The following is a 26,717-nucleotide window of genomic DNA, read 5'->3' on the forward strand; positions in this document are numbered from 1 at the left end:
TCGTGTGCAGTAGAAGAAATCGCAATCTGCGCAATTTCAAGGTTAAGTTGTTCCACTATATCTGTTAACATAACCATATTTGAATTACATGAAAGAAACCAGTGTAGTATACTTCTTTTCAGGTCTATGGCCGACTGCACAACTCAGGAATCTCTATCTCGAGTTAAGTCACACTCAGCCTCTGTGTCCCTCTTGACCCTTATCCACCTACCTCTGTGGGTGTCCCAGGTGCAGAGTGCTTGCAGGGTTCCTTCATAAACTTATGGAACATTAAATCTAGCGTAGCATAGTAGAATAATATTAAACCTTGAATATGTAGCAATTAGGCAGAGTAAATGTGATTATTATTACCATTGCTCAACTACACTCTTGGAGGTAAATCACTATACAAGGCAACGCAAATAGGCTTGCAGTTACAGTGGATTGTTTGATAACATTGAAACGCCTATGGTGCCACTGTAGAATGATTTACCTATACATCACACTTAGGGCCGTCAAAAGAATATTTTTAGGTACTTAAATATTTTCTTTCGATGGCGATATTGATTTTGTGATTATTTTTCAGAAATTAAGCCGTTGTAGGGAAGCATCATTCGATACCAATATTTTACCAGGTAAAGATACCTTTTGTTTTGATATGATGACCATAATCAAGCTCATAGCATTGATTTCTCTCGCTCTGTGCTGCTTTGACCGTCTTGTTTTCTGTCAAAACTATCGAACATGACGCTAATGTGGTATCAACGCTTTCAAAAGTGATTCACTCCCGGCAATACACTATCCTAAACGCCAAACCATAAAATGTGCAGGAAAGTGAAATTGAGAAATTACGAACCTATACTTAATTCAAATAATTCAATAATAACAATTAATTCTGGGGAATTTTTTCCAATTTCAAATTTATGAAAAATTCAATACATTATCCAATAATGTCACTTAGGATACTTAAGAAGTGGCATGAAAATAATTGTTTCTTAAATTCAATATAATCCTATGTATTTAGGTTTATACAGAAAGGTTGGAAATTTCATAAAGAATCGATTGATGTAAAAAAACATATTTCGAAAAATTGGCGTTTAGGACAGTTTAGAATTGATTAGACAAATTACTATCTGTTTGAAAAAACAGTGGTGTCGATAAATAAATACAATTCTTGTTTTAAATTCATTTATTAAAAATATTAGCTAACATTATTATATTTTGATCTTATTTAAATATATTTCCTATAGAAAGTGAAGATTTACAATAACACGCAATGGGAATAATCATAACCTCATTGTAAAACCCTCGATATAAGTCATCGTAAAATTACCGTAGAGAGAGGATATCTTTATTTGGCAGTGGATTAACTGCGGATAACAACACTTTTGACCGCTAAAATGTCAGAGGTGTCTCGATGAGATATTTTTCTAAGGACAGGTTGTCATTATTTAGCATTCCGCATTGTGATAATTTCCATTACCCATAATTGAAAACCGAAGCAATAAGTAAAGATACACACTTCAGGTCAGAGGAACGTCTATATAAAATTGCGTACTGTTAAAAAACTGTCTCGAAAACTTCATCTATGTAATCTTAATATATTACATATTTATGTGACTATTGTTATTTCGGGCGGAAATAACATTTGGGTTGTTATAACGTTTATTGCAATAATGATAAAATGAAGAATACACGTATGTCAATGTTTTGACACAAGCTCATACCGGAAATAATATCCGAGTTTCATTTTTAATTAAACACGAAAGCGGTTCCATAAATTAAAATAAAGACTGTAAGATGGTACAATTCTTGAGTGTGCTCTCGAGTCAATATTGGTAATATTTGAGGACACTCAGCGGGCTCTGTATTTCTTGCGTTAAGACATAAACCAAAATTAGCTTCAAAGTCTTGGTCTATTTGTTACATCGTCGATGTTTTGTAAAAAGGTCGAATTAACCAAAATTCTATTTTACAGGAGGATTTTTACTTTTGACATTTATTTATTAATTACCTGTGGATTATAAATGTCTGACAAGTTTATAATAAAGCTTAGAAAGAATACTGTCTTTATAATAGGCTTTATAATATAATATTTAAAAAAACTAATGTCATATTCGCTTTTTATCCGTTTAAGGCTATACTTCAGCTGGGGCACGGTCTAAAACGATCGTGACTATGCGACACGAAGATTTTGCAAATGACGCGTGCAGAACAAAACATAATTTGTCATAAAAAGTCAACATGCGTCCATTTAATGTTATGTTTATTGTTCTATTACTAATAATAATAATATATTCATTGACATGTTTTCTTTTTCAACTAAATGGGTGACGTTTTTTAGTCATCTTTACACGATTTAAGAATTAATTCCCCTGTTGCCATCACAAAATAAATTGACGTGTTCACAGCTCGACTTTCACTTTCCGATTGCCAGCGAGTCAGAAATTTCGTCGTGCCGATAGTTGAAAATTATTTGCCGTTTCACTGAAGTACCGTCTTAAACTAAGTGGATATTCCCCCTTACGATTATCGTTTTTAATTACTTTCCTGAGGAATACAAATTCGCAGTTTTTACACAACGAAGCTAGTGAGGTACCTACCTACATATCGTTGTTTCATTAAAATCTCAATTTCGCCAAAATGGTTGATTCGCCCTTTTTACAAAATACTGACGATGTAATCTGTTGTGTGATAACTGAAATCTATCACCGACAGCATTTTAAATTATATACTGTTATTTACGAATTTCATCGTTCATTTAAATAATGCCAGTATAAAAACCTTCTTTTAGGCTTGATACACTAACGCAAGGCAGTGGCGAGGGATGGAGGTAGGCTGTTAAGATTCGACATAAACAGTGCACACTAAACTTTATCAGTCATACGTATTTGTTTTTGTCGGATTAAGAATACTCATATTACAGATGATATTAGTAAGTTTTTAAAATTCAACTAAACCCAGCGAAAACCAAGCCATAATAGATAATAGTCAAAAAATACTTGTCTTTCTATAAATATGAAAAATTATCCAATTAAATCATACATAACTTCGGATATTTTATAGACAATAATATATGTATCTATTATAGTTTGGTTTATGCAGGGCTTTATGAATTTAAAGAAATTAACCAACAATATGTGTAATATGTCTTCTTAATCCAATGAAAAATAGGTATGAATGAAAGTGTCCACAATTTTATCGTATCGCCCAAAGTATACCATGTATAACTGTTGTGGTTTGATATACTTCGTTCGCCACCGATGATTAAATATTATCTTGTAATATATTGTAGTATTAATAGACAAGCTTGCGTCAAAACAATCACTATGTTACATGGGTATGAACTTATAAGATAAATAATTAATTAGAGGGTCGAGTATTTTTGGTAATAAGAAATGAAAGAATTACGTAATGTTTTCGGATTATTAATTGACATGGCAACAAAACTATACATGATTTTTGTTTGCAAACAAATGAGCATCGTGAATTATTATGGATTTTAGATGTAGCAGTGTGTCACTATTGAATAATATAAATTGTAGTGGATTGCGTCCAATACCTTTCGTATGAACAGTTTAGGGGTTTTCACTGCTCAACGTAGTTATACGACGGACGTTTACAGATTACAATTATTGTATCGACAGGAAATGAGTCATCCGTTAAAATTACAATATATATTTGTCTATTTTTGGCGCATGAGCGAAACCATATGTAAATGTGTACAAGACAGCGAGACGGGCAGAAGACATATTGAAAGGGGTAAGATGAGAGAAAACATACATGCAAATGCTAAAACCAACACGAAAATAAAAGAATCGTTTATTTTAATCGGGCCGTGAAAACAAATGAAGGATATAGTTTGACAGATGCTTATAGTGCAGTAGTATCATATCGAGTATATAGAATGTATAAAATGATAGTACAAAGAAGTAATTACATATATGCACGCCCATGCGAATTACGCGTTGACTTATAATGTCATGGGTCCCAGGTTCGAATCCTGGGTCTGGCAAATACACATATTGTTTTTCAATTTGTGTTTGGAGACCTAATAGGTTGAGCAAGTGGCGAAATGTCCACTTCTCGTAAAAACAAAAATCTGTTAAGACAACCCTCGACTCTGCGGAGGCCCACATCGACTGCTTAATCTACAAACCGGCTAATCTCAGTCGGGCAAATTGTTCAGTAGGGAGAAAAAAACATAATAATTTAACTATCAAGTAAAATTTTCACAATTCCAAGTGTTTCAGTGGTGCCAACACTGATTATCTATTCTAGTATAATAATACTAGTGGATCACTTCTCAGTATCGTTACCATAAACAAAAAACTTAATCATTCGAAATGCATAAACAATAGTTATGATAAAAGTTACGATAAATCTGTCGCCTGATTGAGATGACCCCGGTAAATCGAGTCTATGCACACCCCTAAGCTTTCGTTACGACAGGTATATTGCACGATTTATTACTGTTTCAAAATGGAAAATGGATTTTAATGGACGGTAGAGATTATGATGGTTAAATGAATTCTTTGCTGGGCGTTGATATTCCTATTGCCTCTTCGTAACCCGGTTTCGATTCCGATTTATCTGAAAACAAAAACAAACGTAATTAAAATCCGACAAAGAACGTGACAGCATCATCGTACCAGCGACAGCCACTCTCTAAACGAGGCTACTTTTTCCAAACCCGTCTCATTCCCAAAAACATATTTTGCTGCAAATGCAATAAACTGTTGTATAAGACTAAGTTGTATGATTTTTTAGTTAATTTGTAGTGTAGCATATTTAAAATAGAAAACAAAGGGAATCTTACATATTCATTTCAATATTAATAAAGGATCTATTTACATTTAATGTTTGGATCAACCCAAGTTTGAAAGTGACAGTTGAAATGAGCTATTTTTGAAACTTAACAATTTGGATTAATCCGCCTATGAAAGTAGATACCTACGTAACCAATCAAGTCACAATTCATATGGGCTTTCATATAGTTAATTTGAAAATGACTTTCTCGTAAGCCTGGTTAAAGAAATAAAAATATTAATAGTTAATGCAACAATAAAATCATCTTATTACATTACAACTGCACGTACACGTTTTTTACATTTTCATGACTTAACTCCTATGGGTGTACGGTGTGATCGACGTGTCCGGACTAAAAGGGAGCATTATAAAACTTTGGTATTAGTAATTCCCAAGAGTTGACAGTGTGGTTGATTTAGTAGCGAATGCAAAATTATTTACACTTGTTGAAAGACTAAAATTAAAACATGACGACTTGTTTTAAGAGGCCATCTTTGTTTTATCTTTTCAATATAAACGACATCCACGTTCAACATAACTGTGATTGTTCATCTAAACATCTCGGCTGAACGAATGAATTAATAATTCAGTTGGTGAATTTCTTGCCGTCAAAACAGTGAGCCATTGTCAACATTTTTACTGAAATTTCAGTAGATCCACTGGTCACATTTGCGTGTTTTTTTAAAAGATACGTATGAGATTATAAAAACAGCAAACTTTGAAGGCCACAATCTAATTTTTATCAAGTAAAATCGTTAATTTTTATACATTGTCAATCTACTGAATTTTAAAAATTTCATCTTAAGACACTACATACGTGCTACCTTTTACAAAAGATATTTCATAAAATATAGAGATATAAGATTTTATAAAATATTCTTCATAAAAGATATTTGACAAAGAGCTTTCATAACCTAATACCGGCTTTACTTATAATAATACTATGAGACAACGTAAAAGTCTCACCTTTCTTCGACGATTTCTTCTTCTTCGTACCTTCTACGTTCTCCTTATCGCCCCTGTCCTTTTTGGAAGCTTTCTTACTCTTAGATCTATCCTTTTCCTCGCCCTCGACTATCCTGTGCTCCTTGCCAGTCCTCTTCTCCTTCTTCTGCTTTTTAATCTCCGACTTGACATTCTCGTAACCCTCCACGCTGATGATACCCTCACCGAGCTTCGATCCGGTGTCCATCAAGAGGTCAAACTCTTCGTTCACAATCGCCTTCTTCTCGTGTTTGCTTTTTTTATGTTTAGCCCCCTTGTCCACGTCGGGCGTGCTGTGTTTTTTGTCTCTGGTTGACTTTTTGGTCGACTCGGAAGATTCTTTCGATGATTTTTTCTTTGACGAGGAATTGATTAGAGTTTTAGCCATCGCGGCCTGTCTGTTGTTTCGTTCAGTCTCTTCGTCTTGGGAAGGTCTGCAATACATAAAAATTTGTATTATTAAGCCTAGTAACTTCATAGTTCCTATCTTATATTATAGATTGTATAGTCTATCAAATAGGCTGCCTTACATGGCTGGGCCTTGAGCACAGGATGAACGATTCACAAAAAACAAAGTAACTAACATTCGACTACGAAGATCTAGTCAACCTTGTGCAAGATGGAGCGATAGTGTTGGATTTCAAAACCTTGGTTATCCTAAGCTGGAGGAAAGGCACTGAATGGTTGTAGTACCGGGAAGAAGAATAATAAGGTTTCAGAAACATACATTATGTATTGCCATCATGGCTGGCATAAGATAGATAAAAGAAATAAAAGCTCACATGTCTAAATCGATATCGAGTGCAGCATGAGGATCGGACGCATGATGGCCGTCATCGGCGTCTGATTGGTTCAGATCACCTTCCGGCATCTCAGAGGCTGTGCTCACCACATACAGGGGCTCAGGCTCTGAAATCACAATAATAATAAATCAAATCTGTGTTGCTCTAACTCTGCGACTACAACAGTTAATAGCTCCCAACAACGTAACGTTCTATGATAGCTAAGCGTTACGAACTGCACACACAACAATGACATCATCAGATACATGGATTTCTACCATACAAAATAAATTTAATATGCATAATTGTATGTATATGTTTAATTTAAAGATTTATCAACAGATGGGTGAACACTCAATTAGGAATTCTTAATAGAATAATTATGTTTCACATTTTTTTCACAGATACCAGTCCTTTTAAAGATTCATTTTATTTGCTTCTACTCGCATAAGTTTCATTCACCTATACATATTTATATACACCAAACCCCGCAGATAGCACCCCCCAGGAGGCCACCACCATAGTGTCACCCATTTAGATATATGAAGGACTGCTTGACCTTCATTTAAGTTCAGCTCAGTCTAGTATCTAGCTCACCTAGTTCAGTACACTATAGCCTTGCTTGATCTCTGAATACGGATACACTCTGTATTCAGTAAATCCTATCAGAGTCAAGCGAACTATTCAATTGAGCGAAGTAGGCATATAATCAAACTCACTTTACGAATTATACTATACCCACTTTGTATTGTCATTGTAAACTTTAATAAACCATAATATGTGTCGCTGAGTTTTAAAACCCGCTATAACAGTTTTTTGAAATAATTAAGATATAGATATCGTTGGATTCGTTATTAAAATCTCTACATGAAAATTTTATCGCCTCTTTCAAAAGCCGCTACGATTAACTGTCATTTATGAAACAAAATCAATGTGTCTATCAAATCCCGCTATAACACTACTGAAACATTCAAAAACCTTTTTAGTTCAAAAAGTTTTTGTTGATTTTCTCAACATAATGAAAAAGTGTTATAGCGGGTTTTGAAACTCAGCGACACATATACACTTCAGTCATAACCCACAATTTCTCAAGGGACATACAAATCAATATACCCCACCCCGTAACTCTTATACTATGTATCATTTTTTATTATTAAACGCCCCAAGACACTTAGGGTGCGAGGCCTTCTAGAGTACAAAGCCCGATTAGGTCCAATTGTCCTAAGACCGGGCCTGATATTAAGATAAAAATATTGGCATTTCTGTATCTCTAGGCTTGCAAAAATAATTTCTTTCGATGTAATAAAAAATATAAAAATTTGCCACATTGGAAATATCATCATTGATATGCAGGAAGACTACGGCATGTATCAATGTGAAAACGCCTCTACCCCTTCGTTTAAAGAAGTATTATATTTACCGTCTTTGTCACTCTCTTCGGTGTCGGAGCGTCGGGACTTCTTGCTTCTTTTGCTTTTCCTCGATCGCTTCTCTTTCTTCGATGACGACTTTGACGAATCGTTTGCGAGGAGATACTTATCGGACCGTTTCTCTGAAGAAAAAATTTAAATCAATTTACATCACCGTCATAAGGATAGTACGAGGGTGGGTCAATAATTCCTTAGAAAAAAGCATTAAAACAGGTTTTATTTTTGTATTTTTTTTTTATTTCTCAACATAATTTCCTTGGAGCTCAATACACTTGGTTAGACGTTTCTCAATTTTTTTTAAACCGTCCGAAAAATAAGTTTTCGGAAGGTCCTCAAAATAAGCATTCGTCCGATCGATGACTTCTTCATTTGAAAAAAACGTTGTCCACTTAGCCATTTTTTTAAGTTTGGGAAAAGGAAAAAGTCACTGGGGGCTAAATCTGGCGAATACGGTGGGTGGTCGACCAATTCGAACTTCAATTCTTCAATTTTAGCCATTGATCGTAAACATGTGTGAACACGGACATTGTCCTGATGAAAGAGGATTTTTTTCCTGTTTAAATGAGGCCGTTTTTCTTCAATTTTGTTTTTTAGCTGGTTTAATAAAGATGCATAATAATCCCCTGTTATTGTTTTTCCTTTTTCCAAATAGTCAACGAAAATAATTTCACGTGCATCCCAAAATACAGTAGCCATAACCTTACCAGCTGATTTTACGGTTTTCGCCTTCTTTGGACATGGTTTGCCTTCGCAATCCACTGCTTTGACTGTTCTTTCGTCTCGGGAGTATAGTGGTGTATCCATGTTTCATCTACAGTCACAAAGCGACGAAAAAAATCATCCGGATTGCGTTGCATGAGCGACAACAGGGCTTTAGAGGCCACCACCTTATTGCGTTTATTGTCGACTGTGAGCAAACGCGGCACCCATCTTGCAGAAATATTTTTCATGCCCAATTTGTCATGTAAAATAGAAATGACGCTACCTTTTGAGATCCCTGTAACCTCAATTATCTCACTCAACTTAAATCTTCGGTCACTTAACACCATATCGTGGATTTTATTGATCATTTCTGGTGTAGTCACCTCTACAAGACGTCCTGAGCGTGGTTCATCCTTTGTTGATGTACGACCACGTTTAAATTCATTTAACCAGTTATAAATAGTTGCAAGTGAAGGAGCAGATATGCCGTGAACTAAATCCAACTCATTTTTTATTTCCTTTGCTGTTAACCCTTTTATATTAAAATGTTTAATAACAGCTCTAAACTCAATTTTCTCCATTTTCCATTTTTCCATTTTCCACAAGCAAATTTTTTTTTTAAATGTACGAGAAACACACAACAACCCGACCAATCTGATTGAAACTTCGCAGCATACTGAATCGGTAGTGCCGCTGCATGAAAACAAACCGCTTGCAGTACTAGTCGCGCCACCTGTCGGCTTTTCTAAGGACTTATTGACCCACCCTCGTATCATGTATTATTTTATTATATTAAGTCACCTCGCACATACAAACCAGACGCTGGCACCATCGTACCGCAGACTCTGTAATGAATCATGCACCTTTTATGTGTCTATTGCATTCTGAAAAAGCTACTGTCTGGTGCGGACTTTGATCTGTCCCGTATTTATTCCAAGATAAAAGCTGGTGCTGCGCTACTGTTAATGACGATCAATACCGTTCGATGATCCGGGATTTCTTCTAGCCTCAATTGGAAGTTATACATCTAACAAATATGTTGATCCAACAAAACGGCGCCACTTTCCATACGCCCAGGGAGACTTATGTATTTGCAGAAGGAACGTTTCAAGAAAACCCCTATGTAACAATAAACAGTTCATTTTCAATGGTATTGTAAATTCAAAATTTTTACCTGACTTCATGATGCTGATAGAATGGGGGCAGTCTAAAAAAGTATAGGATACTCTGATGTAAAAGATTCTATAAGACAGAGTTGACATGAGATAAAGGCAGAAGTACTCACCATGAATTTTAAGTGGAATGTCGAGCGATAGTTCGGCTATAGGAATGGAGTCTGTGTCAATGGCGAAACTGACATGGCTGCTGCCACCAGCCGAATTGGTGTTACTCGACGACTTCAGGTAGTGGGGATTGTGCAGTTGCGCCTGCTTTCTCGCCTCCCGCATCTGGACAGAACAAACACACATAATTATTAGAATGCGTTGGGGTTTTATACATATTAGACATTGTTTAGTTAGGCATGTTCAACTTCAAATAGGCTATGATCTAATGTATAGAGTATAAAAACCAGCAGCGATCCACTCTTTCATTGTCATTCTTCGGCTTGAATAAACATATTACATTTGACTAAGGATGAAGGTGTACGACACTTATCTTTTATCATCACAAAAAAATACTCAATCTCTCATTTGTCTCTTGATCATTTATTGCACTCATCGTCAAGCTATTCTACTAATGTGCAAAGGACCTAGTGCTAACAGTAATGCTCCAAATACATTATCATCACGTTATGTGATATCACAGTAAGCTGCCGCTACGAGAAAAAGTGTGTGAAGTCATTTTTCTTGGTATTTAAAATGATCAGACTGACACTCCCATCCTGGAGCACATTTTGAACCTTTAATTAAACGAACATTGTCAGTTAGCAAAATCTGCCAAAATCACCAGAACAATGAGGTCACCTCACGCGTCCGTAGTAAATAAAAATAGGTCTGGTTAATGCTTCCTCTTCAAAATCCCAGTGAAATCATATTACATTACATACAAATCCATTGGGCCTATGGCGCAATCGATCAAAATCCATCCCGCAACAACGTGTTGTAACACTATATTTGTTGTAATACTCTCGCAAAGTTAACATTCGGAGCGTGTAGCGTACGTCTGCTTTGCGCAGCAACCAGATATGAGTTCAACTGACTTAAGAATAGAAAGATTTACCTTCTCCACGTCTTCAGGTGACGGTTCGGGCGGGGAATCCTTATCTATCTTAGGGGTGTGAGATTCTGAAGCCAGCCAGGAGGGCAGGAAGGTCACTTCTTTGGAGCCTCGCTTTTTTCCGCCCCCGTCTGATCCTTCGTCCGATGATCCGCTACTATCTATTGGTTCATTGATCCAAGCATCTAAGTCCAGACTGTAAAAACAAACGATCAAATTCTAACACTGGCACAAACTTATCTGGAGAATTGATGGGGGACCACAGTTGATACAGTATACACAAAACTGAACAGAATCTGACAGCAGAATGATGTATTCAATATGGTCTTGTTAGACCCGTTATGTATCTATTGTAGTTCCATTTTTGTCTGATCTATATATAAGTTTGTGAGACATAGGTATAGATCCACCAGTATAAGTTGTCCACAATACTTTTTATACTGTGATAAGCTTAGTTCTAAATTTGAACAACTGACGATTTTTGATGGTATATCTATGACAACGAGCACTCAGGGACCCTCAGGGTTTGCAATACAATATGTCATTGAATCTGTCATCGAATCCGTGTACATAATTAGAGAGACACACTTTCTTTTGTGATTCAACTAGTTGAGACCATAGTATACACGAAAAGTCATGGTATAAGACAGGCAAGTGGTCGTGGATACCATTCTCACCTCCGTAACTTATTACTTGATAGGCACCGGATATGGGCTTCGAATTGGCCTGCATAATATGATATACACGGTTTATATTGTGATTCATCTACGGTTACATGTAAATTGTACGTAAAACATTTCACAGTGGCACAGCTCGCTGTGAGCTTTCTATCGGTAAGAGATGACTGTTTCCAATTTTATTACATTCAATATGAACGTTAATTCAATTTTCATAGCTGATTTTGGCAAAATTCATGAATTCAAGAATGAAAACCTAACCTAACCTAACAAATAATCCAGTATATCGGCTATTTTCAAAATTTGTTTACTGCTGGCTTCTTGTAAAGTGTAAACCGACAAGAATCGTATTTAATTTATATATGAATTTTATATCAGTATCAGTGACACAGGTTGAACGGTCTTTACTATAAATTACTATACCACATATTTCCGATACAACATTTCACGGTGAAGTGTAATACGGCGATCTGCATACTTACAAGTTTCCTGACACGTTCATCCACACGGGACGATAGTATACAAGAAAAATCGTGAATCCGACTTCTCACCCTTCTAACTTAGAATTACAATGGCACTGTGCGAGCGCCTTAGATTCATATGTATATTTGAGATGCAGTTAGATTTTAAATGATATTTAAAGCGGGCCATTAGTTTCAAGAGTATGCATGATTCCAGGCAGTTTATTGGTTTCGTTGTTTTTTGTACATACATACCATAAAGCATAATTATGAACCTTGTAAGTAAGAGTAAAAGTATACATAGTATGTAGTATTAGTAATTTTACGCCAAATATACCAAAATACTATAATTTTAAAGGATTCAAGACGAAAAATGTTCCTGTGCTGTATATTTTTCATAAATACTATAATTTTTACGCCTTTGTACTATAATCACCATATAAAAATATGGCAACACTGTCGGAACCTCATGGCTAAAGGTCGTGACACGAATGGGTTGCTCCCCTCCTGTGCACCCAACATCAAGTTTCAATTCAATATGTATGTGCTTTTAATAACAAAACATGACGCTTAGAACAAGAAAGCCACAGTTTAATTTGCGATTTATCTACCCCGAGACAATAGGCAAACGGAAAAGTCATGTTTCCAGTCACAGAAGTGGTCATGTCTCCCATTAATCACCACCTAACTTGACGCTGCGCAGAAAAGACAGAATGAATATTCAATTACCCGTCAGGAACTTGCACCTTCCTCTGAGCCTTGGGCGCAACGGGGTTCAGTTCGCCCAAATACAGCTCGGCGATTTCGCTGATCAACGCCGAACATCCGCTCGGTATGCTTCTCCCCAGTTCTTTATCACCGTCCAGCGAAATGTCACCGTTAAGCTTCATGGAGTCACCTACAGACGTCGCCAGCGCCACCGGATCGAATGACACCTCTTCGATTAGGTTTCCTTCCATGATGTGATTGGTCAACGGTTCCTCCTCGGCAGAGTGGTTGTTATCACCGTCAAACGAGTGCTCCAGGGGTCCCGTAGACCCTGTCACCTCCATCTTGAGAAGTTTTACAATCATTAGGGCGGTGCTGGCCCTCTCCTGGACTTCTATGTGCGCCGATATTAAGTGAGGTTGGAGTTTTTCAATCATGAAGTCGCAAAGCTGCAAATACAATAAGATATGAATATAAAAAATTATTTAGTTTCCATATGCGTAGAAGACATCATTACATACATTTTGGTTTGCATCTGAGGTTATATAAAATAGTTATTTTTTTTAGAGCTACCCAACTACAGCGGTTTTTGGGTTTTCACCGCGTGTTCTTCCTTCTTCTTTCCTCAACGTTTATATTTAGAATGACCTCTGCAATGATCCCGAAACGTCAAGGAAAGAAGGAGGAAGAACACGCAGTGTAAACCCAAAAATCTATTACGACAGTAGGCTATAAACGTATGACAATTTACAATTATCGTGTTGTGAATATGTGTTAATTCAATATTCTTACGTTGTTTATGGCGTCCAAGTCACCCTTCTGCTCGTGATCCACCATGAGTCTTGCAGCTAGCTTCAGAGCGTTGTGAAGGAAGGCGGCGCGGGTGTGACCCGGTAACACTCCGCCGACGAGAAGCGACTTCAGGGCACTGTCCATGCCCTCAGGATCCCTGCAATCGTTTTTACGAACACGAGTTTAAAAAACACCAAAAGAATATAATATTTCACATTGACCATTCTCTGCAATGCTATGAAGGATTTAAGTTTTGTACTATTCCTTTCGAGTCGTTTTTGCGACCCGGGTTTCGCCTTTCGGCGTCTTCAGGCACTGTGTACACTCACCAAAAGGCAAATAAACACTGACAACGAATACTATCAACTCTAACTTATATAACACAATAATACAATAAAAACTTTATCACCTACATATTATGTCAAGGGTCACAATAAAAAATATCACAAACAAATTATGAATAGCTGAAGTGTTTGTAAAAAACCCCATACCTTGTCAATAATAATACACTCGATAAGCGTATAAATCGTCACAACCTGGTAATAGATCATTAGTAATTATATACAATGAAAATACTACACTCAAGAGGTGTTAAATCGTCCATTCTGGGAGCAATGGTATTGGGAATTAATGGAGTTAACTAATGAGATATATTGAGTATTAATATCAAAAAGTTCAAGTTTATTCCATTTTCCTCCAACTCATATCTTTGTCACCGAGTGCTTCCGAAAACTTTCTCTGTCGCACTCGCATGCAGATTTCATTCAGATCCTGGACACATCATTACACCTGTGTCTACGACTATGACTCTTTCTTATTCAAATTACTATCAGGTTTATAATAAAGATTTCTAATGTAACATTATACTGACGTTGAAAATTCTCCGACGATCCAGGCGGCCGCGTAAAGGACGCAGTGCATGGTACAAGCCTCCCCTCGGCCCGGACCGCGGCCGCCCACCTCCCCCCCTCCAAAGTCAGAGAGCAGAGTACGCATCTCGCACACTGTAAACTCGCGGATCGCGTGGACCCTCACAGCCACATCGAGCAGTTGCTCCGCGATCAGGTTGCCTGGAAATATATTGCAAAAACCATTTATGTACTAAAATTCTCTATAGTGTGAGTCCTGGATACAACGATTTATTAAACAATATTTTTTTTTTGCTTGATTCTGATTTTAGTCGGCATAATTATTTTAAAAGGTACACTGAGAGGCTGAGTGTGACCAACTGGAGAAGTCGTGATAGAGATACCTAGAGATTGTGGTGTCGGTCAACGTATCAGCTTCAAATATATAATTGTTCGACCATGTCCGATCCTGATAGGATCATATGGGCCTCCACAGAGTGGAGGTTTGCATTGACAGATTTTGTTTTTTTACGAGAAATGGATGTCAGCCACTTGCTCAACCTATTAGGTCCATACCCTGACACACACAAATTGAAAAACAATATGTGTACTTGCCAGACCCAGGATTCGAACCTGGGACCCACGGCTTTATAGTCCAACGCTTATGCCGCGCGGCCACCGTGGGCGTCGTAATAAAAACAATCCCATATGATATTTTGACATTGATATTTAGTAAATATTACCGTGCTTGCTGGTGGTTTCCATCTGCGTGAGCTCGACCAGCACCGTGATATACCACTCGAAGTTCACGATGAACTGGTAATTGTTCTGCGAGCAGATCTCTACGATCTTGGTCAGCAGCTCGTCCCGGTACAGCGTGCCCTCCGCCTTCTCCATGTGGACCATTAACTTCTTCACTATCTCCATTAGGTTTTTCTTCGATACCTGTCGTTCAAAATCAACATGAGACAGATAGTACGACAAGGGGACATAACACTTGTAGTGTGGGTGATTTGGTAGCCAAAGCAAAATTAAAATTTTGTAGGTTGCCGAATTAAAATTAATACATGCTGGCTAATTTATAACCACCGTCTTCATTTTGACTTTTTGATATGGCATATTATGCATTTGAAATATTTGTGATTGTTCATCTAAATGTTGTCTATTCATGACCTTGCCAAATATATATTATGTGAATAATTACAATTTAATTCCATATTGAAAAGCTATTTGATGGCTCTCTGATCTCTCTTACCCAATCATTTCAGGATAGCCTGTTTCTGATTTTCATTCATTGTCACCGAGTATTGTCCATATAGCACCTGTACACGTGCATGGATTCACTGGCACCGATAGTTTGGAAATTCAACTATCACGATAATAACAGTAATCACGTAAAAGTTCCAACTGTCACAAGAAAATTCAGCTGAACTTTTTGATCCATGCATGCAATCTTGCAACTTGCTCGATAATACGTGTTTACACTTACATTTTCTTGTTATGGCCGCGGTAATACATACTGCCAGCAGTAAATCCATGCACGTGTAAACGGGTTAATAGTATGATTCCATAAAACTAGACATATTCGACAACTTCATAATAATACTACTAATTTATGAAATCAACTGTTTCGATGACTCTGAAATTATATTTACAGTTTTAAACAGACGCAGACGGAAATAGTAAAGTTTTCTATTATTTGCCAAAGATCATGAGTGCCTTGTTTTAGCTTTACTTTCACATTATATGCAGGCTTATATGAGAAATCCAAAAAAACATGACATACCATTCCATAGAGAAGTCCCAGCGCCCGCAGTCTGATAGATTCGTCCTTGTCATCAAGACACTGCATGATCAGGTCCTTGTGCGACTGAACGCTCTTCGGGTGCGTCTTCAATATCTTCGACATGGCCAGCAGTCCAAGATATTTCACTGAAAAAAACAACCAACAAAATAAAAGGCATGTTCACTTTTTACAAAATCATAAGCAAAATTTAGACAATAATTCAATATCCTTTGGACACAGCGTGTATTTAGTCATATTCAATGTTATTATCCAATAAACCTATTTTGAGAAAACTGAGGGATACTTCCCTTTTCCTTTCTACAGTATGTCATACATTGAGCCAAGTCCGTGTGTGCATGGCCTCTAAATATATAATACTATACCTATGTCTTAGGCTCTAAAGCTAGTTTTAGTACTAGTGCGGGCGGGGGTGTATAACCTTAGCTGACGTTAGGTGCTAACAGAATGGGGGGAAGATGAACCAATACTCACAATTCTGATCGGAGTCTTCGATGAGTATCCTTAGCTTTTGGACGCAAAGGTGTATTGGCATTCCACTATCGTTCGGCATCCCGCTGCTAATGGATATGAGGACTGCTATCACGGTATTTATGCACTCATACAAGAGTGACATTGCCGACGTACTGGAAAATGTTCAAAAACTTGAAATGAAATCGCAACAACTTCCGATACCCATATTCAGCGCCATCTTTAGATTAATAAAGCCTGAGCATATCTTTTTGCACAAGCAACAAGTGGACCACTGTTTAGCTGTCAAAATCAGATCGCAGATTGCTTGACACATTGATTCGCCCAAATTGAATTATAAAAAAATCTCAAATAAATATATTAACTATCAGTGTTATTTGTAAATAATATACATTCCTGTTATTCACTAGCTGTCAAAGTCAGACTAGTCCTTCACACAAAAATCGGTGGTAATATCGATTTCCAAAAAATATGTAGCATCTATCTATGCATTACATTTGTAGAAGGTGTGTTAATGCTAGTGTATTATTTATCAATATGTAACTCATCTATCCAAATCAAACCATTCCCTGTGTGAATACGACAGACGCGTCAGTATGAGCACTTTATAGAACAATGACAGGTCATCCATAGACAACGGGAGGGGCGGAAAAAGTAGGACCAATCGTTGTGAATGAATCGGCTTTCTACTTGAGTCGGCAATGCCATATTCCATAATTGCATAAAAATAATATATGATGTATAATGCATTTAAAAGATTGACATATCACTAGCCAAATACTACAAAGTTCTGAGTGTCTCTTTTTGAAAAAACAAACTTAGCAATGAAGTAGTATTCTAAGCTGCCTTACTGTTACTTTTGTTTCAAAAATACATAGAACCTTGTAATTCTGCACTTGCGATATTGTCTTTATTACAAAATTTGTATTCCAAAGCCGCATTCAGACCAACCGAGCGAATGTTTGTTCTTCCCCCACTCCAGCGAAATTCTTATGCTCGCACAACAAGAAGCGTTTAAGTCCAGAGAATTTCGCTGGAGTGGGGAAAGAAAAAACAATCGCTCGCTTGGTCTAAATGCGGCTTAATATATTGATTTATGTTTTGTTCCTTCTACAGGAGAACTCGATTTTACATGTTTTCTCGCTATTGTCGTAAAACCAGGAATTAAATGTAGATACTAAAATAAAACGGGATTGCAAAAACTACACGCAAATAAGGGGAAAACGTGAATTCTGGGCACGTAAAATCGAGGAACAAAAAATAACATAAACAATACATCTGGGGAAAACCTTTATTAACACAATCACTGCTAACCTTTTAATTACCACATTTAAATAACATTTTAATTATATTTAATCGCCAAGTACTCCAAACGCGCCAGTCGCGGTGTTAGCACTAAATGAGTTTTAAATAAATTGTATTGGACCGTAAGTAACTTTTAAACATATTCACGATGTAATTAATATGATTTTTATTGTCGGTAAAACATGTATGAATATAATGATTTCACAGCCTACAGAGGCCGCGGAAAATACTTGCGGCAATTCAAACATTGATTGAATAAAAATACGGTCACGAATGCTATCATTTTTTGGAACACTTGGAGCAGTTAGGAACAAGGTTTGATTTTAGCTGCAGGAAATCTCAAAACTTACAGTGTTCATCTATAATAAAATATGGATTGTATGCAAACAATACTAGCTACTTGAGGATGCCTTATTTGGATAATTTAACATGTAAAATCCATGTTCAAGTAATATGACTAGCACTAGTATATGGCAATTAGTCACACAGTGCGGGACAGAGTGTAAACGTAATATGACAATTGGTAGTGTAAACGTAATACAGTATACTCTCAGTAATCCGCCGCTCGATTATCCGAAAATTAATAGAATCCGCCGTTATTTTTACTAGTTGAAAGCACAACATCAAGCTCTATAATTCGCCGGTATTCGATTGTCAAATTCAGTAGTCCGCTGCGTACAAGTATACAACGCAGATGAGACGGGTTTATTTTGGAAACTTCTCCTTCGTAAAACGTACGTTCATCGCGAAGAAAGCAACGTACCAGGGAGAAAAGTGCCCAAAGACCGCATCACAATTATGCCACGCTCCAATGCAACCGGGACACACAAAATGAAGCTTTTGGTCATAGGGAGAACCAAGAATCCTAGGCTATTCAAGAATATCTGCCTAACTGAACAACTGGTTGTGTCAAGTGATTTACTGTTTAAAATCAATAAACTTAGTTTTTAAATATGTATAATTTAGTAAATACTTGATTTTGAATATAAATAAAACCGTACCTAATTTGCTAGTACAAATTTCTCAAAAAAATTACTTTTACGAAATACCTGTCTTTTTTAATTGTTACCATATTTTGTATGTATATACTATAATCCGCCGCTTTCACTAATTGGCCGCTTGTCTGGTTTTTGGGGTGGCGGATTACTGAGAGAGTACTGTATGACAATAGTGTGGGACCGGGTGCTCAAGTGATAATGAATAATGGAAATAAGCTTACCTGTGAATAAGATTTGTTAGGGGCTCTATCAATTTTTTACCTAGCCTCGGTTCAAGGGGTGTTAAAGCGCCAAACTGCGGAAGGAAAGGATATCGACAACGAATTAATTACGGCAACTACTCGACGAGGAAAAACAAACACACCACTGTAACAACAATGCCCTACTCTGACCTGCAGATGAGATTTATCAACGGCTGGGTCAACTGTCTTCCCAAGCTCGGATCCAGGTGGGTCATTGTACCAAACTAAAACATCATCATAAAACGATCACCGATAATTAAACAATTGACGCCCCACAGACTGGTGTCCATGTCCATGCCGGCAGTCAGGAATGTTTCTTCATGATGTTTGAAATTACGACTAAAGTTCACTAAAATCACACGAGTAGACTCTCCCGCTGACCTCTTAAACTAATTGAGAAATGTAACTTTGAATATATTCGTCAAGTCATGAACGACTTTAGAAACAATTCTATTATAATGTTTTGATCCAACTCGATGAATTTGGTGAAAGGAAATCCCTTGTAAGACAAGGTCGATCACTCCAGTCATTAACATATTGCAGCATCATACGCCATAGTATGTACAACACTCTTCCAACAAACTGGTCCATGGATCTAAGATCCAAAGGTGGTAATACTGTGTTACTATAATAGTCTCAGACCTACGAGCAAGGCGGTTGTAGCACCGCAGACCTGAATGTGCACTCCAACGAGGGCAACACATAGACCCGTCCAAACAACCCGCCACGCACCACACTAGATCTTAATTGAGCGTAAAACATTAGCAGTTTTTTACTCTGGGAATGTCTCAGGTGCAGATACCCAACAAGGACAGGGAACGCGTCGGAAGAAGTAGTAATCGGTAGAAGGCTGAGCGTTGACCGCTGAGAATACTTTTCGGAATGGACCACAAAACTTGGCCGAATAGAATCTTCAACATGCATGTTGCCGATCACATCCTTTAAGAGTGTCCCCATTTGTCAATTAAAAAGGAAGAGCTTTTTAAGTCGGTCCCACCCGCATGGGAGGAAAATTTTGGGCAACAATATTAATATTTATATTTCATTCTTAATTTCTCGATCAGGTCAAACAGTCGGGAGTCTGCTCGTCTAATTTAGCTAATATGGCGTAGCGAATTTTAATCTCGGCACTATTTCTGCACACACTGCATTGGGTCGATATACACCGATCGCAAAACTGCGATTCAAAGATTCTCCTATGCGTGTATGTTTGTACTACCACCAAATGAGGGAAGAATGAAATGTGGATTAAACGTAACTGAATGCGACAGGTTTTCACTTACAAGTTTAATAATCTTAATTAACATCCAGTTGTTGGTGGAGGTGGTCATGAGTTTGAAGAAGATGGGAGCCAGAGAGAGGTAGTTCTTGGGATTCTTACGAGCCAGCTCGCACACCACATTCACAGCCGCTGACTGCACGCCTGCAACACGACAAATAAAAAAATGTATCCATTGAACTGGTATTTACTATTCCGTAAATGAAAACTCTGCCATTAGTCTCAAACTGTTTGTCCTCATATGGTGCAGAGCTAACCTGGCATTGATGATGTCAATTGGGATTGAATAATTTTGTTCAATCAAAATGCTTTGGACATTCGATATATTCTAACAATATCATGGTCAAATCATGGGCGTACAGGCAGAAGTCACTAACTCCAGTTTTGACGAAATTGAGATTTTAATGACATTATATAGAAAAAGTAATGCTGCTTGATTGGCAGAAGTCACGATTTGAGATTATTGAACGTATAAAAAAAAAAGTAATGAATAGCTCAAAAAATAAAGATTTTACAACCATTTTAAGAACTCCATAAACACAAAACATTGATTATCTCAGAACTGTGTATTTGGAGTTAGTGACTTCTGCCTGTACGCCCACAATACAGATATTGCAGGAACTGAACATCAATAAAAGACTGTCCGTCTTCTATGAGCAGTATGGGTCCAGAGCCAGCCGAGTCATAATATAACTCTGATAACCTTAAAATAACACAGAATATTCAATATTTCATTAATTAGGAATAATACATAAAAACATTACATTTATACCAGTGGCGAAGTGGAGGTAGGCTGTGGAGTTCTGACAAAAATAATACACACTTGGTCATATTGAACTAAGAATTCAAATTTTTAAATTTCATTAAACCCTGCCTAATCAAACCATAATGGATAAAAAATATTCTTCTTCACTCGGCGAGTGTACAGCCGCTGGACAAATGCCGTCATACAGTGGTACCGAATATTGTTATATGTTGTTATATATTGTTATATGAATATTGTTTATCATTATGGTTTGGTTGAGACAGGGTTTAATTGAATTTTAAAAACTAATCAATACCATCTGCAATTTATATTCTTAGTTCAATGAAAACAAATAAGTAAGACTGACAAAGTCTGCACCATTTTTGTCGGATCTCCACAGCTTACTTCCACCCTTTGGATGACAATATTTACATTATATCCACTTCTCTAATGAATATCTGACTGCAATCTATTTTACAAATTGCGTAGGGGACATGCATTTAATAGTTTTTTAAACAAAACTTTTGGCTCATTCTGGTCATCTTCTGACCATTCTGATTATGGATTTATAGTACGGAACAGTTGTCAACAACAATAACTCACGTCTTGTAGAACTAGTAAAATTAACAAAACTTTGTAATGAAATCATCACAACGGATACGGATAACAATAGGATAAATTTGGTATAAAACTGAGGAACTGGTAAAATAACACTTTACCAGGGTCAGGATCTTCCAATTTCTCCTTCAGTCTTGGAAAGGCAGGCCGCAGGGCTTCGGGATATTTTAAGAAAACTTTATACATCATGAGAACGGCTTTCATGCGGAGATAAGGCTTTGTTGAACTCATCTGAAAATAATAAATGAATGTCTTCATTTCAAAAACCACTTCACTCACATGGCGGCAGATTTGCATAAATCATAGACAATAAGCACACTACACAACCTCAAATCAGCCTGATGAATGCAGGAAATCCCCCAACGTGTTTTGTTTTAGGTATGAAATATAGGATATTTTGTATGTCTATTAAAATACGCTTTCTCATATTACATATATCTCAAATATCTTTTGCCTACCATATAATTTGAAAAAAATAATAATGCTAATACACATACATATAGTTACTCCTACGGCTTTGCTTGACGTAAATGTAATGTATCTCTAACATAAGTCTCTTACGACGTCATGTGAAATGAAACGACTAGTAATGAAGCTTCTGCCTGTCTAACCTAAGGAAACTGCTCGACAAGTTTCACAATACACTGAAGTAAATTTATGCCATTTTTCAAAAGATTATTTTATACTTACGAGTGTCATAATATCATTGGCCAAGTCTCTGGCGAGGTCGTGTGAGACGAAACAACTGAGGCCACTTAGCGCCAGGCCCGCCTCGTACTGGCTTTGAGAATTCAACTCCTTGCGAATCATATTCGTCGTCAACATTAACAGCTAAAAAAAACAAATAATCAATTAATTGAATGGAGTGCACCGGACACCGAGTTGAGTAGTTCGGCTTCAAAGTTAAAAATGCGATTGTTAATTCTATATATTATTAAATATTTCTTAAATGAGGTATTGTTTTTAAATAATTCCAAGCAAAAAACAATGAAACATATATCTCTATATTAATTAATGTTTTGTAATGAGAATTTTTCTAATGCCATCCGCTAATGGAGGTCGTCCGGAATAATTTGGTGGAACATCACCTACTATCACTTCACTTAGGTTCTTAAGCCAAGAAATGCAGCTTCGTCCTTTATGTTTACCGTAAATCTTTTCTTAGACAATGAATTGGGGAATGCTGTACTTTTGTCATGTAATAGGTGCTGTGGTTTTCTAGTTTTGATACTACGCAGAACATATTGGTTATTTCTCGTCCTAGTCTCGTTCTAGTCACCCTTTCAGTCCAAAGAATTTTGAGGAGAAATCAGACCAATACATTGAAATTAGATATAACAGGAGTTCATAAATGTAATTTCCAATTATTATTTTAATTATTATTTTAAATTACTTCAAAGTAGGACGTTCATTCCTCGTTCGAAATGAGAAAACCTTTTGACAAATCCTTTGAGTTTAACTGTTTGCTGAGTATTCTTGTCGCTCTCATTTGTCGAATTTTATGATGCTGGTGTTCATGACTTGTTTTGTTCTTCATTCTGTACAATTATTTAAGGCTATACTTCAGCTGAGGCATGGTTTAAAAAGATTGTTACTAGGCGATGCGCGGATTGTGAAAATGACGCGTGCCGAATGAAATATAATTTGTCATAAAAATTCAACATGCGTCTATTTAATGTTATGTTTATTATTATATTAGTACCTAATAATAATAGTATATTCATCGACATGTTTTCTTTTTCAAGTACATGTGTAACGTTTTTTAATCATCTTTACACGATTTAAGAATATATTCCTCTGACGCCATCACAAAACAAATTCGGTCTCCGATTGGCAATGAGTGGGAAATTTCGTTCCACCTACTGTTGAAAATTATTAGCCGTTTCACTTATGATACAAAATAATACAAAAAAGTCTACAGCTTTGGTCTGTTAAATTTCAAATTAAAAATGCTTTACTGAATGTCGGTTTTTATTGGATTTGATTAATATTTCGTATTCAATTCGAAATATCACATATGAACGTAACGGATGTATAAAATGTACTTACTTCGGAGTCAGCGTGGAAAGACTGACTCGCCGCCAGATACCCCACTCTCTTATAAGTAAATTTATTCGAACTCATCACCTCGATTATGTTAAACACAGCCCATGATATATCATAACCGAGCATTTGAAGCTGTAACATAAATTGGATAAACATTAACATTCACGTTTGATGTAGGGAAAAGGGTGAAAAAAACCTTCACTTAGACCAGTGATGTACAAACCGTTGGGACCCAAAACAACAAGTATTTGATCACCAAATTTTGTCATTGAATACGATGAATTTCTAATTTCTTAAGTTACTAAGTTCTATCTTGCAAATACATATGTATGTAATGCAGAATGGAGAGTGATTGGAGTAGCTGATATGTAACTATTAAAATTAAACTAATAAAATGATGTCTCGTCTAGTATAATATACCATTATTTTTCAACACTTTTACCCACTGGGGCCCGTGAAAAATTTAAAAAGGGATAAATTGGCCCTTCTTTCAAATAGGTTGTGCACCATTGACTTGGACTATGCATGTCCAATGCGTCAACCAGTCAATCACAGGATGATTTTGGTTAATCACACAATCAAATTGAATCGTGAAAATACATTCAGTTGTAATACAGTCGAACTCGGTTATTATGATCACGGAAATAGCGAGATCTCGGATGTAATAAAGAAACATTCCATTTTAGTTTATGGTTTTCTCCATACATATATTTACTTTTATAACGAGCTACTTATCGGGTATACCGAGCAAAAATATCATCAAAATTTTTCTTAAAACTTTTGTGTCGATTGTTTAAAAACAACATTTTCGACCCTAAGCAATAAAATCTGACCGGGCAGGATGCCGCCAAGATCGGATTACGTTTATGACACTAGTTAAGTGTGTAAGTACCAAATTGGTGTTTTCACCGACAACATTGAAAAACTATCCACGCATAATATGGTTGAAATTGCATGTAAAAAATCCAAGCTGAGTCAGTGGATACCTACCAGCGCTGGCGGCTCATTACAATTAGTTTATGAATGCCATGCTTGTTTCGGGGATTTTTACGATGGTTTTCAGATTTTTTATGTTCTATGCTTAAATAGAATGTGGCGCGAAAAATGTTAAATAACAATATAACGAGTAATGCTTATAACGAGCAAATTCAGTCGGTCCCATCTTCCTCGTAATAACCAAGTTCGACTGTATATTGTTTTTCTATGTGTGCCAGCGATGCCAACCGCACTATAATTATAGTACAATACTATAATTTTAATTCCGCGAAAAATGTAAAATACTATAATTTTACCCCAATTATACCAAAATACTATAATATTAAAGGATTCAAGACGAAAATTGTTCCTGTACTATATATTTTTCAGAATTACTATAATTTTTACACTTTTGTACTATAATCAGCATAGAAAAAGATGGCAACACTCATGTGTGTCAAAGTATGGGCCTAAGGCCCGTTTCAGACGGGACACCGGTGTCGCGCTCTAATATAATAATGAGGCCTTTGTATTCGAATAAAGGGGCGTTTGTATTATGTTTATGAACGCCCCAGAGCTAATGAGTCAACGCATAATTTCGCGTTATAAATTAGAACATAAAAAAAGGCTGCGGTAATAAAAAAAGTGTATCGGCGGCTTGAGAATGTAGCGGCCGACGAAAAAGTGTACCAGACACGCGTTGACTCATTTGCTCTGGTGCGTTCATAAACATAATACAAAGGACCCTTTATTCGAATACAAAGGCCTCCTTATTATATACGAGCGCGACACCGGTGTCCCGTCTGAAACGGGCCTAATTCTAATAGGTTAAGGAAGTGTCTAACATCCATTTCTCATTGTGAAAACAAAAATATGGTAATACATTTTCCACTCTGTGGAGGCCCATATAATTTTCTAAGGATCGAACGTTTAGAATTTTCTATCATGATTTCTTTGTTAAGTATCACATTGTCCAGAGAGTAAGAAGTTATTATGCACTCCCCAGTCAAAGTAATAAAATCCCAATATTCATCAATTCGTCTGATTGTTCTGGTAAATGTCCGGTCAAATTGATAAAATATTAGTCACTGCCTAGGTATGACCATTATGCATACTGCTTGGGCATTGGGTATAATGTCTAATTAATAATCACTTAGTTGATAGCATAATCTATTCATAGACAATATTAGATTGGGTTATTAGTATTTAAAATAAAATTGTTCTTATTTAAAAAAATAATCAGCTGTTTTTGTAATGTCGACTTTCACCTCAATTTACTTATGTGTTTGAACTGTTTTGTTAATCAGATAAACCATTGATTATTCAGTTTACTTACATATGTGAGTTTTGCTACTGCATTTGCTTTCACGGCTATATTATCCTGCCTCAATTCGATCTTAATTTCTTCCATACACTGCGCTATATATTTGGCCTGAAAAAAAATAACACCACAATATTGAAATGTAAATTAACATATTACGGCAAATATGTAATTATGGCAACGTATACGAGATATACAGTGAGATATTTCGCAAATTAATGTATAATTTAGATGATAACGGTGTGATTAATTGCGTGTTTACTTCATTTTCTTTATTGTTTCGGATGCCTCGAACCAAATCTGTCAAATTTTTATCGAACATCCTCTCCAAGTTTCCTTTAACTTTTTTTAATGCCATTTTGACAGGATTTAAATTCTGCCGATTATTTATCACTAAGCAATGTCAAAGCAGCACAATATTGCACGTTTACATTTGAAAATCGGCGTAATAATTTAAAGTGCTAACTAATAACATAGAAACCGCAGAACTGTCAAGTGCCCGCAGATCTCCATTTTCATGCAAT

General features: G+C 36.5%; 1 protein-coding gene across 1 annotated transcript; it reads right to left on the minus strand.

Annotated features, from left to right (window-relative positions):
- Positions 1-2,298: 2,298 nt before the first annotated feature.
- Positions 2,299-26,717, minus strand: g (adaptor-related protein complex 3, delta 1 subunit-like garnet). Its single transcript, XM_085951105.1, has 19 exons — positions 26,456-26,717; positions 26,209-26,304; positions 23,901-24,029; positions 22,542-22,682; positions 21,953-22,082; positions 20,493-20,632; positions 19,189-19,262; positions 16,668-16,819; positions 16,176-16,321; positions 15,133-15,334; positions 14,413-14,611; positions 13,542-13,698; positions 12,771-13,198; positions 10,907-11,099; positions 9,972-10,134; positions 7,975-8,106; positions 6,555-6,681; positions 5,755-6,206; positions 2,299-4,572 (listed from the first exon to the last, which is right to left on the minus strand). The coding sequence occupies exons 1-19, from the start codon at positions 26,549-26,551 to the stop codon at positions 4,502-4,504; spliced, it is 3,228 nt and encodes a 1,075-aa protein (XP_085807231.1). The 5' UTR covers positions 26,552-26,717; the 3' UTR covers positions 2,299-4,501.

This window comes from Rhyacophila brunnea, unplaced genomic scaffold (assembly GCF_057557595.1).
Source record: "Rhyacophila brunnea isolate RB1 unplaced genomic scaffold, BYU_Rbru_1.0 scaffold_24, whole genome shotgun sequence".
Classification (NCBI taxonomy): domain Eukaryota; kingdom Metazoa; phylum Arthropoda; class Insecta; order Trichoptera; family Rhyacophilidae; genus Rhyacophila; species Rhyacophila brunnea.